At 48.9% G+C, this 13,281-nt stretch overlaps 1 protein-coding gene across 1 annotated transcript in view; it reads left to right on the top strand.

Moving 5' to 3' along the window:
- Nucleotides 1-13,281, top strand: part of CHP1 (calcineurin like EF-hand protein 1) — a 55,701-nt gene that overhangs the window by 11,514 nt on the left and 30,906 nt on the right. Inside the window, exon 2 of the mRNA XM_063947348.1 lies at nucleotides 6,916-6,988. Coding sequence (XP_063803418.1) covers nucleotides 6,916-6,988 — 73 coding nt within the window. The remainder of the gene's footprint in view (nucleotides 1-6,915; nucleotides 6,989-13,281) is intronic.

Genomic DNA, 13,281 nt, shown 5'->3' with positions numbered 1-13,281 from the left:
CACGGGTAAGTGCTATGTCCATTTCGGCCAGAAGAAGTTTATGGACGCGACAGTGGTCAGGTGATGCGGACTCAAAACGGCATATGGAAGTTTTGCCGTATAAAGGGGAGGAGTTATTTGGTGTCGGTCTATAGGATTTGGTGGCCACGGCTACAGCCGGGAAATCCACCTTTTTACCTCAAGTCACTCCCCAACAGAAAAAGACACCGACTTTTCAACCGCAGCCCTTTCGTTCCTTTAAAAACAAGAGAGCAAAAGGAAAGGGTTATTATTCCACTCTAATTGTGGTACCGAAGCCGGATGGCTCGGTAAGACCTATTCTAAATCTGAAATCCTTGAACCTGTACATAAAGAAGTTCAAGTTCAAGATGGAGTCACTCAGAGCAGTGATAGCGAACCTGGAAGAAGGGGACTTTATGGTATCCTTGGACATCAAGGATGCGTATCTCCACGTTCCAATTTACCCCTCACACCAGGGGTACCTCAGGTTCGTCGTACAGAACTGTCACTATCAGTTTCAGACGCTGCCGTTTGGATTGTCCACGGCACCTCGGGTCTTTACCAAGGTAATGGCCGAGATGATGATTCTTCTTCGAAGAAAAGGCGTATTAATTATCCCATACTTGGACGATCTCCTAATAAGGGCAAGGTCCAGAGAACAGCTAGAGATGGGATTAGCACTGTCTCAAGAAGTGCTAAAACAGCACGGGTGGATTCTGAATATTCCAAAATCCCAGTTAATTCCGACAACACGTCTGCTGTTCCTAGGGATGATTCTGGACACGGTTCAGAAAAAGGTTTTTCTCCCGGAGGAAAAAGCCAAGGAGTTATCCGAACTTGTCAGGAACCTCCTAAAACCAGGAAAGGTGTCTGTACATCAATGCACAAGAGTCCTGGGAAAAATGGTGGCTTCTTACGAAGCAATTCCATTCGGCAGATTCCACGCAAGAATTTTCCAGAGGGATCTGTTGGACAAATGGTCAGGGTCGCATCTTCAGATGCACCAGCGGATAACCCTGTCTCCAAGGACAAGGGTATCTCTTCTGTGGTGGTTGCAGAGTGCTCATCTATTGGAGGGCCGCAGATTCGGCATACAGGATTGGATCCTGGTGACCACGGACGCCAGCCTGAGAGGCTGGGGAGCAGTCACACAAGGAAGAAACTTCCAGGGCGTGTGGTCGAGCCTGGAAACGTCTCTTCACATAAACATTCTGGAACTAAGAGCAATCTACAATGCTCTAAGCCAGGCAGAACCTCTGCTTCAAGGAAAACCGGTGTTGATCCAGTCGGACAACATCACGGCAGTCGCCCATGTGAACAGACAGGACGGCACAAGAAGCAGGAGTGCAATGGCAGAAGCTGCAAGGATTCTTCGCTGGGCAGAGAATCATGTGATAGCACTGTCAGCAGTGTTCATCCCGGGAGTGGACAACTGGGAAGCAGACTTCCTCAGCAGACACGACCTTCACCCGGGAGAGTGGGGTCTTCATCCAGAAGTTTTCCACATGCTGGTAACCCGTTGGGAAAGACCAATGGTGGACATGATGGCGTCTCGCCTCAACAAAAAACTGGACAGGTATTGCGCCAGGTCAAGAGATCCGCAGGCAATAGCTGTGGACGCGCTGGTAACGCCTTGGGTGTACCAGTCGGTGTATGTGTTTCCTCCTCTGCCTCTCATACCAAAAGTATTGAGAATTATACGGCAAAGAGGCGTAAGAACGATACTAGTGGTTCCGGATTGGCCAAGAAGGACTTGGTACCCGGAACTTCAAGAGATGATCACGGAAGATCCGTGGCCTCTACCTCTGAGAAGGGACTTGCTTCAGCAGGGTCCCTGTCTGTTTCAAGACTTACCACGGCTGCGTTTGACGGCATGGCGGTTGAACGCCGGATCCTAAAGGAAAAAGGCATGCCGGAAGAAGTCATTCCTACTTTGATTAAAGCAAGGAAGGAAGTAACCGCGCAACATTATCACCGCATTTGGCGAAAATATGTTGCGTGGTGCGAGGATCGGAGTGCTCCGACGGAGGAATTTCAACTGGGTCGATTCCTACATTTCCTGCAATCAGGATTGTCTATGGGTCTCAAATTGGGATCTATTAAGGTTCAAATTTCGGCCCTGTTGATTTTCTTCCAGAAAGAATTGGCTTCAGTTCCTGAAGTCCAGACTTTTGTTAAGGGAGTGCTGCATATACAGCCCCCTGTGGTGCCTCCAGTGGCACCGTGGGATCTCAATGTTGTTTTGGACTTTCTCAAATCTCATTGGTTTGAACCACTAAAAACTGTGGATTTGAAATATCTCACATGGAAAGTGACCATGCTACTAGCCCTGGCTTCGGCCAGGAGAGTGTCAGAACTGGCAGCTTTATCTTACAAAAGCCCATATCTGATTTTCCATTCGGACAGGGCAGAACTGCGGACTCGTCCGCATTTTCTCCCTAAGGTGGTGTCAGCATTTCATCTGAACCAGCCTATTGTAGTGCCTGCGGCTACAAGCGACTTGGAGGACTCCAAGTTGTTGGACGTTGTCAGAGCTTTAAAAATATACATTTCAAGGACAGCTGGAGTCAGGAAATCTGACTCACTGTTTATACTATATGCTCCCAACAAGTTGGGCGCTCCTGCGTCTAAGCAGACTATTGCTCGCTGGATTTGTAGTACGATTCAGCTTGCACATTCTGTGGCAGGCCTGCCACAGCCAAAATCGGTAAAAGCCCACTCCACAAGGAAGGTGGGTTCTTCTTGGGCGGCTGCCCGAGGGGTCTCGGCATTACAACTCTGCCGAGCGGCTACGTGGTCGGGGGAGAACACGTTTGTAAAATTCTACAAATTTGATACCCTGGCTAAGGAGGACCTGGAGTTCTCTCATTCGGTGCTGCAGAGTCATCCGCACTCTCCCGCCCGTTTGGGAGCTTTGGTATAATCCCCATGGTCCTTTCAGGAACCCCAGCATCCACTAGGACGATAGAGAAAATAAGAATTTACTTACCGATAATTCTATTTCTCGGAGTCCGTAGTGGATGCTGGGCGCCCATCCCAAGTGCGGATTATCTGCAATAATTGTACATAGTTATTGTTACCTAATTCGGGTTATTGTTGTAGGGAGCCATCTTTCAGAGGCTCCTCTGTTATCATACTGTTAACTGGGTTTAGATCACAGGTTGTACGGTGTGATTGGTGTGGCTGGTATGAGTCTTACCCGGGATTCATAAATCCTTCCTTATTGTGTACGCTCGTCCGGGCACAGTATCCTAACTGAGGCTTGGAGGAGGGTCATAGGGGGAGGAGCCAGTACACACCACCTGATCGTAAAGCTTTACTTTTTGTGCCCTGTCTCCTGCGGAGCCGCTACCCCCCCATGGTCCTTTCAGGAACCCCAGCATCCACTACGGACTCCGAGAAATAGAATTATCGGTAAGTAAATTCTTATTTTCTCACTACACTCAGAATTTGTATCCTTTTATGTGCCAGGGAATTACCTACTTCAGTGGTTCTCAAACTCGGTCCTCAGGACCCCACACAGTGCATGTTTTGCAGGTAACCCAGCAGGTGCACAGGTGTATTAATTACTTACTGACACATTTTAAAAGGTCCACAGATGGAGCTCATTATTTCACTTGTGATTCTGTGAGGAGACCTGCAAAACATGCACTGTGTGGGGTCCTGAGGACCGAGTTTGAGAACCTGTGACCTACTTCATTCTACACAACCTAAAATGACCTCCTCAGTTTTAGGATCTCAAATTAGCTATATACAGATGTGTCCTGATACGGCCTTGCTGTATAGCGTACACACTGCGACTGCTGGTTTCAAAATATCATTGGTACGGGCATACGCACCCGCGATCCATCTGCTTCTGTGGGAAAGCTGCGACTATGAATGGGTCACAGCCTCCCGCGGCATACTGCATCACGGGAGCAAATGCCAAAAGGAAGTAGCAGGACACACCTGTAATACCCCTTTCACACCGCACAAATAACCCAGTATATTGCCGGGCTGACACGGGGTCGCTGTGTGGTGTGACAGCGTCAGTCCCACATTCCCGGGTCGCCTGACCCAGTAATTTATCCCGGGAATAAAGAAGGGTTATTCCTGGGCAATTACCAGGTCAGGTGCAGCGTAAACGGGTTTCCCGGTTCCCGTACATTGCATAGGGAGAGGCGGCGCAGAGAAGATCTCATCTCCTAGTGTCGCCTCCACTCCGCACCCCATGCCGCCGTGGTCCCTGCCACAATGGCAACCCGACCCGGCAATATGCCAGGTACGGAAGCCAGTTCTCCGGGTCCAGTGGCTGGTTGCACCTGGGAAGGACCCGTCTCCAATTCCCCCGGTGCGATCTGGCATTGGCGATCTGAAAGCGGTATAATAACAGCACAGTGTTTCAGACATATGTTGCGTGGTTTTGTTTTATTCTCGGACAGCTTATTAAATTTCCAAACTGAAATTTTTAAAACCTATGAAATCTTAGACCATGGATTACAAAAACCCTATTTTTTTTTTTTTTTTTTTTTAGATCCTAAAAATCTAGGGCCTAGTTAATTTTGTTTCTGGCTTTGTCTTTTATCTGACACATGAAGAGTGATATGAAAACCTGGGGTATCAGAGGTTGCTTTGCTGAGCACATTATATTCTTAGCAATTCCTTTGTATAATATATGCAGTTGTGTAATAAGGTTATCAGTTCTCCACGGAACATAAATTCACGGAACAAAAGCGTGTCCTTTCCATTGTTTAGAAATAAATCGTATTTGTAAACCAAAATGCTAACTTGGCTTATTTCACGTTTTACTTAAATTTGCTAAATTTCCTTCCACCCTATAGGAGTACTGTCTCGTGTGTTCTTATGTATGGAGGCAAAGTGTTGGGATTTAGCAGGAGAATGATCCTTCCGTTCAGTAGGTGCTATTTTTTTCAGGAAGTCGTTCTTGGCTGACGGTTTAGCCAGCACAAATAGAATTCACATTATGTACTGTGCAAACCACAAAGGCAGACCATGGTGTAAGAGATAGAAGCGTGTTATGTCTTATAAACATTATAATAGCATTTGGGTGATTATGGAAGGACACTTTGTTCTTTGCCAGACACTCAGTCATTTGTAGGATCTGTCGTCATTGTAGTGAGGCTGTTATCATAGCAGCTGTGGTCTCGTTTTTCAAGATGGTCATAATTACTCAATGACATCTAATATCCTTATATATAACAGTATGTGGGAGGTGTGTTTATGGAATATCAGAGTCTTGCCATTATGTTCTTAAGTGACAGCACTTAAAGGTTACACTTGACGTTGAGCTTGTGTAACATGGTGTAAGGGCGCTTAAGTGGTGATTTAGGTGACCTCCCAGTGATCGTTGAACCTTGTCCTATTCTGCTTGATTGTGCAGGGTAATAGCTTTCATTATGTGCCAGTAGGATTAGTTGTACGTGCCTATGGATACACCCAGAGCTCGGACACTAATGTATCTGATCAACTGAAGAATCCTATCATGTAACAGCACAGTGTCCGATATATATTATATAATAGCTGCATCAAACTATTTTAAGTTTCTGACCTTGCATTGAAGTTCACAATGTCTAGGTCGGTGGTTCTCAAACTTTCGTGAATCACAGCGTCTGAGAGTATCGCCATTTTTATCATGAGACGCCTAGTCCAAAAGTTTCTTATTGAGAAATGCAGCAATAATTATTAAATTAAGTAAATTCTTGATTTCCTACCTTAGGCTCAGTTGTGTGGTGTGGTCAGGGTTCGGCTTCTGTGTGTCCTTATATTCTCTGGCAGCCACCAGTAGTTTCAGCCAGGTGGTATTCAGTATGCTGGCTGTTAGGATCCTGGCGCTCGGTATACCGGCGCCGGAATCCCGACACCCGGCATAGACACCTGTTCTCCCTCTTGGCGGCCACGACCCCCCTGGAGGGAGTATAAATAGCGTAGCGCGCCACTGTGCCCGCAGCGTGCCCGCAAGGGACTCATTTCCGCTTGCCCAGCTGCCTGTATGCCGGCGGTTGGGATCCCGGCGCCGGTATGCTGGCCGCCGGTATACCATACTAAACCAGTGACAGCCGGCCTTGTTTTCTTGCGCTGCTTCCACAACGCATTGTTGGGTCACAACCAGGTATTGCAAATGGGTCCTTCCTGAGTCGCACCCGGGATTAGACCCTTTCACACTGGCTTCCCGACCCGGCAATATGCCGACATGGGGAGGTGGGGACAGAGGCGGCATCGAGTGTGGAGGCGGTGCTGGGAGATGAGATCCTCTCCATGCCGCCTCTGCCTAAACTGTGCGCAGGTCCGGCAACCCGTTCACGCTGCTCCTGACCCGGTGGTAACTCTGGATTAACCCTTCTTTATCCCCGGGTTGAAATACCAGGTCAGGCGACCCGGGAATTCGGAACTGACCCCTTTGACACCGCACAGTGACCCGCGTAGAGCCGGGATTATACCGGGTCGATAACGGGTTATTTGTGTGGTGTGAAAGGGGTATCAATATGGCATCACAGCATTTCTGTGCGACTAGACAAGGAAAATGGTGTAATAAACTTTACAGATGTAATATTGCAGTTTGTGGTAATTATTTCTACAGCTTCACATTTTTGTTAATAATTTAAGATAATAGTTACTGTTGTGACTTTCTGCAGCTAGGAATTCACACCCAAACACCACCGTCCTATGAAGAAGCGTCTGTTGCTGCTTTACTGAATAACGGCACCCTATTATTCCCGTTACATTTATTTCCAAAGTTTACTTTTCTTTTAGTTGGCGCAGAAAGTTCCAAACTTTTTTTTTTTTTAATTCCCCCAATTCTGTGTCCTGTTTGCATCAAATTGACTTCAGTTTTCTTAGATGTAGTATTTTTTAAATGTATAATGTAAAAGTATTTTGTTTAATTAGGTTTTCTAATGCTTATTTCCTTCTTTCCAGTCTCTCACAGCCAAATAACACGTTTGTACAGTCGATTTACCAGCCTTGATAAGGGGGAGAATGGAACATTAAGGTAGGTGCATTTCAATAGACCATAAACAAAGGTGAAACACAGAATTGATTGTCAGGCCTGACATGGGTAGCCCTTATATTTAATCTGCAGTGTATCAGGAACCCTTTTATCCTAGCCTGGCACTGCTGGGCCCAATGAAGAGCACTCAAAATGAATTTGCAATCCGTAGCCTTTTTTTGCTCTTTGTCTGCCGTTTATGATTAGATCGGTGCGGGCGATGGGGAGGCGATGGTTTGCTTTTATCTTGGTCGTCCTTCAGCTGCAGTTGCTGACTTTAGGTTTGAGCTTATTTAGACTGATGAGTGCCCTGACATTTGTGTCCAGGCTGGTCATAGGTCCAGCCGTTCGGCCGACCATATATGTTGCAATTTTAGTTAGACACTGCTGGCAACGTTTCCACATCATGATCTGCTGGCCAGACCGCTGCTAACGTGCAAGTATCTGCTACTTGTTTACAGTAATTGTCAGTTTTAGTATGTGAGCATTTATACATCAGTAACTACACAGCCATCTACGGAGGGACTGCAGCATTATGGCCTCAGTCCTGAACTCTGGTTACTTTGTGCAGTCAATTTCATCAGGTTTGCAAATAAACACAACCTTGTGGCTTATCATTGGTTCATCCCAACACACAACGGTCTGATTTCTGGATAGGCCAACTGCTGTGCGTCGCCTGTTCAAAAGATTTCAGAAATTTCTGCTGCGGGGTACACTGGGCTCCACAAGGATTAACATCAGGGGGTGTAGAGTAGGATCTTGATCCGAGGTACCAACAGGCTCAAAGCTTTGACTGTTCCCAAGATGCACAGCGCCGCCGCCGCCTCCTCTATAACCCCACCTTCGTGCACAGGAGCTCAGGTGCCATGCAGATGGCAGGCAATCAACAGGAGGGCTGCTCTTGCAGCACATATTATAAGCTATTTCAGCAGAAATCTGAAGACTTCAAGGGCTGCAGCAGTGTTAGATGTCAGTCAGACATCCCCTGCTGAAGCTCCATCACTCCCCCAGCGGCGCTGTATACTCCCGCGCCCTGGGTGCCGGCTAACTACAGCGGAGGCTCCGGTGTCTTTCTTAGTCAGTCAAACACACTCGCCGCTGCCCTCCGGGATCGCGTGGCCGCAGGTACATGGAGAGGTAAGGGGTCTCTTTAGCCCGCTGTTATCGCGATCCAGCACGGCCGTGGGAGGCAGGCCGCGCGCGCTGGCGTGGACACTGTAAAGGGCAGCCGCTCCACTAGCCATCGGGACACAGGGCACAGGTGGTTTTTTTTATCTCCATGAAACCCGTTTTCTCTGACGTCCTAGTGGATGCTGGGAACTCCGTAAGGACCATGGGAATAGCGGCTCCGCAGGAGACTGGGCACAAAAGTAAAGCTTTAGGACTACCTGGTGTGCACTGGCTCCTCCCCCTATGACCCTCCTCCAAGCCTCAGTTAGATTTTTGTGCCCGGCCGAGAAGGGTGCATTCTAGGAGGCTCTCCTGAGTTTCTTAGTAAAAGTTTAGTTTTAGGTTTTTTATTTTCAGTGAGACCTGCTGGCAACAGGCTCACTGCATCGAGGGACTAAGGGGAGAAGAAGCGAACCTGCCTGCTTGCAGCCAGCTTGGGCTTCTTGGCTACTGGACACCATTAGCTCCAGAGGGACCGAACACAGGCCCAGCCTCGGAGTCCGGTCCCAGAGCCGCGCCGCCGGCCCCCTTACAGAGCCAGAAGCAAGAAGAGGTCCGGAAAATCGGCGGCAGAAGACATCAGTCTTCACCAAGGTAGCGCACAGCACTGCAGCTGTGCGCCATTGCTCCTCTGGCACACTTCACACTCCGGTCACTGAGGGTGCAGGGCGCTGGGGGGGGGGCGCCCTGAGCAGCAATAGAAACACCTTGGCTGGCGAAAATACATCACATATAACCCCCAGGGCTATATGGATGTATTTTAACCCCTGCCAGAATACAGCAAAAAGCGGGAGAAAAGTCCGCCGAGAAGGGGGCGGAGCCTATCTTCTCAGCACACGGGCGCCATTTTCCCTCACAGCTTCGCTGGAAGGACGTCTCCCTGACTCTCCCCTGCAGTCCTGCACTACAGAAAAGGTTAAAACAAGAGAGGGGGGCACTAATTAGGCGCAGTATAAATAAAACAGCAGCTATAAGGGGAAAAACACTTCTATAAGGTTATCCCTGTATATATATATATAGCGCTCTGGTGTGTGCTGGCATACTCTCCCTCTGTCTCCCCAAAGGGCTAGTGGGGTCCTGTCCTCTATCAGAGCATTCCCTGTGTGTGTGCTGTGTGTCGGTACGATTGTGTCGACATGTATGAGGAGGAAAATGGTGTGGAGGCGGAGCAATTGCCTGTAATGGAGATGTCACCCCCTAGGGAGTCGACACCGGAGTGGCTGAGCTTATGGAAGGAATTACGTGACAGTGTCAGCTCTTTATAAAAGACGGTTGATGACATGAGACAGCCGGCTACTCAGCTCGTGCCTGTCTAGGCGTCTCAAAAGCCATCAGGGGCTCTAAAACGCCCGTTACCTCAGATGGCAGATACAGACGCCGACACGGATACTGACTCCAGTGTCGACGATGAAGAGACGAATGTGACTTCCAGTAGGGCCACACGTTACATGATTGATGCTATGAAAAATGTTTTACATATTTCTGATAATACAAGTACCACTAAAAAGGGTATTATGTTTGGTGAGAAAAAACTGCATGTAGTTTTTCCTGCATCTGAGGAATTAAATGAAGTGTGTGATGAAGCGTGGGTTTCCCCCGATGATAAACTGATAATTCCTAAAAGGTTATTAGCATCATACCCCTTCCCGCCAGAGGATAGGGCACGTTGGGAAACACCCCCTAAGGTGGATAAAGCGCTCACACGTTTGTCAAAACAGGTGGCACTACCGTCTCCTGATAGGGCCGCCCTTAAGGAACCTGCTGACAGAAAGCAGGAGAATATCCTAAAATGTATATACACTCACACGGGTGTTATACTGCGACCAGCAATCGCCTCAGCCTGGATGTGCAGTGCTGGGGGTGGCTTGGTCGGATTCCCTGACTGACAATATTGATACCCTAGATAGGGACAGTATATTACTGACTATAGAGCATTTGAAAGATGCATTTCTATATATGCGTGATGCACAGAGGGATATTTGCCGACTGGCATCAAGAGTAAGTGCGCTGTCCATTTCTGCCAGAAGAGGGTTATGGACGAGGCAGTGGTCAGGTGATGCTGATTCCAAAAGGCATATGGAAGTATTGCCTTACAAAGGGGAGGCGTTATTTGGGGTAGGTCTATCAGACCTGGTGGCCACGGCAACTGCTGGGAAATCCACATTTTTACCCCAGGTAGCCTCTCAACATAAGAAGACGCCGTATTATCAGGCGCAGTCCTTTCGGCCCCATAAGGGCAAGCGGGCAAAAGGCTCCTCATTTCTGCCCCGTGGCAGAGGGAGAGGAAAAAGGCTGCAGCAAACAGCCAGTTCCCAGGAACAGAAGCCCTCTCCCGTTTTCTGCCAAGTCCTCAGCATGACGCTGGGGCTTTACAAGCGGACTCAGGCACTCCCCTAAAGTCTGCTTTACCGACGTCTCCCTCCGACAGGGAGGCGGTATTGGAAGCCATTCACAAGCTGTATTCCCAGCAGGTGATAATCAAGATACCCCTCCTGCAACAGGGACAGGGGTATTATTCCACGCTGTTTGTGGTACCGAAGCCGGACGGCTCGGTGAGACCTATTTTAAATCTGAAATCCTTGAACACTTACATACACAGGTTCAAATTCAAGATGGAGTCACTCAGAGCGGTGATTGCGAACTTGGAAGAAGGGGATTATATGGTGTCTTTGGACATCAAGGAGGCTTACCTCCATGTCCCAATTTACCCTTCTCACCAAGGATACCTCAGGTTTGTGGTACAGAACTGTCACTATCAGTTTCAGACGCTGCCGTTTGGTTTGTCCACGGCACCCCGGGTCTTTACCAAGGTAATGGCCGAAATGATGATACTCCTTCGAAGGAAGGGAGTTTTAGTTATCCCGTACTTGGACGATCTCCTGATAAAGGCAAGATCCAGGGAACAATTGGTAGTCGGGGTAGCACTATCTCAAGTAGTGTTGCGGCAGCACGGTTGGATTCTCAATATTCCAAAATCGCAGCTGATCCCGACGACACGTCTTCTTTTCCTAGGGATGATCCTGGACACAGTCCAGAAAAAGGTGTTTCTCCTGGAGGAGAAAGCCAGGGAGTTATCCGAACTAGTCAGAAACCTCCTAAAACCAGGCCAAGTGTCAGTGCATCAATGCACAAGGGTCCTGGGAAAAATGGTGGATTCCTACGAAGCAATCCCTTTCGGCAGATTCCACGCAAGAACTTTCCAGTGGGACCTGCTGGACAAATGGTCCGGATCGCATCTTCAGATGCATCAGCGGATAACCCTGTCCCCAAAGACAAGGGTGCTCATCTTCTAGAGGGCCGCAGTTTCGGCATTCAGGACTGGGTCCTGGTGACCACGGATGCCAGCCTGCGAGGCTGGGGAGCAGTCACACAGGGAAGAAATTTCCAGGGCTTGTGGTCAAGCCTGGAGACATCACTTCACATAAATATCCTGGAGCTGAGGGCCATTTACAATGCCCTAAGCCAAGCAAGACCTCTGCTTCAAGGTCAGCCGGTGCTGATCCAGTCGGACAACATCACGGCAGTCGCCCACGTGAACAGACAGGGCTGCACAAGAAGCAGGAGGGCAATGGCAGAAGCTGCAAGGATTCTTCGCTGGGCGGAAAATCATGTGATAGCACTGTCAGCAGTGTTCATTCCGGGAGTGGACAACTGGGAAGCAGACTTCCTCAGCAGGCACGACCTCCACCCGGGAGAGTGGGGACTTCACCCAGAAGTCTTCCACGTGATTGTAAACCGTTGGAAAAAACCAAAGGTGGACATGATGGCGTCCCGCCTCAACAAAAAATTGGACAGGTATTGCGCCAGGTCAAGGGACCCTCAGACAATAGCTGTGGACGCTCTGGTAACACCATGGGTGTACCAGTCAGTGTATGCGTTTCCCTCCTCTGCCTCTCATACCCAAGGTACTGAGAATTATAAGACGGAGAGGAGTAAGAACTATACTCGTGGCTCCGGATTGGCCAAGAAGGACTTGGTACCCGGAACTTCAAGAGATGCTCACAGAGGACCCGTGGCCTCTACCTCTAAGAAGGGACCTGCTCCAGCAAGGACCCTGTCTGTTCCAAGACTTACCGCGGCTGCGTTTGACGGCATGGCGGTTGAACGCCGGATCCTGAAGGAAAAAAGCATTCCGGAAGAAGTCATTCCTACCCTGATCAAAGCCAGGAAGGATGTGACCGCAAAGCATTATCACCGCATTTGGCGGAAATATGTTGCGTGGTGCGAGGCCAGGAAGGCCCCAACGGAGGAATTTCAACTGGGTCGATTCCTGCATTTCCTGCAAACAGGAGTGTCTATGGGCCTAAAATTAGGATCCATTAAGGTTCAGATTTCGGCCCTGTCGATTTTCTTCCAGAAAGAACTGGCTTCAGTTCCTGAAGTGCAGACGTTTGTCAAGGGGGTGCTGCATATACAGCCTCCTTTTGTGCCTCCAGTGGCACCTTGGGATCTCAATGTAGTTTTGGGGTTCCTAAAATCACATTGGTTTGAACCGCTTAAATCTGTGGATTTGAAATATCTCACATGGAAAGTGGTCATGCTGTTGGTCCTGGCTTCGGCCAGGCGCGTGTCAGAATTGGCGGCTTTATCTTATAAAAGCCCTTACCTGATTTTTCATACGGACAGGGCAGAATTGAGGACTCGTCCACAATTTCTCCCTAAGGTGGTTTCAGCGTTTCACCTGAACCAGCCTATTGTGGTGCCTGCGGCTACTAGGGACTTGGAGGACTCCAAGTTGCTGGACGTTGTCAGGGCCCTGAAAATATGTTTCCAGGACGGCTGGAGTCAGAAAATCTGACTCCCTGTTTATCCTGTATGCACCCAACAAGCTGGGTGCTCCTGCTTCTAAGCAGACTATTGCTCGTGGGATTTGTAGTACAATTCAGCTTGCACATTCTGTGGCAGGCCTGCCACAGCCAAAATCTGTAAAAGCCCATTCCACAAGGAAGGTGGGCTCATCTTGGGCGGCTGCCCGAGGGGTCTCGGCTTTACAACTTTGCCGAGCAGCTACTTGGTCAGGGGCAAACACGTTTGCTAAATTCTACAAATTTGATACCCTGGCTGAGGAGGACCTGGAGTTCTCTCATTCGGTGCTGCAGAGTCATCCGCACTCTCCCACCCGTTTG

Source organism: Pseudophryne corroboree, chromosome 12 (assembly GCF_028390025.1).
Source record: "Pseudophryne corroboree isolate aPseCor3 chromosome 12, aPseCor3.hap2, whole genome shotgun sequence".
Taxonomy (NCBI): Eukaryota; Metazoa; Chordata; class Amphibia; order Anura; family Myobatrachidae; genus Pseudophryne; species Pseudophryne corroboree.
Note: the sequence above shows the minus strand (reverse complement) of the source record. Positions and strands in the feature narration are given on the sequence as shown.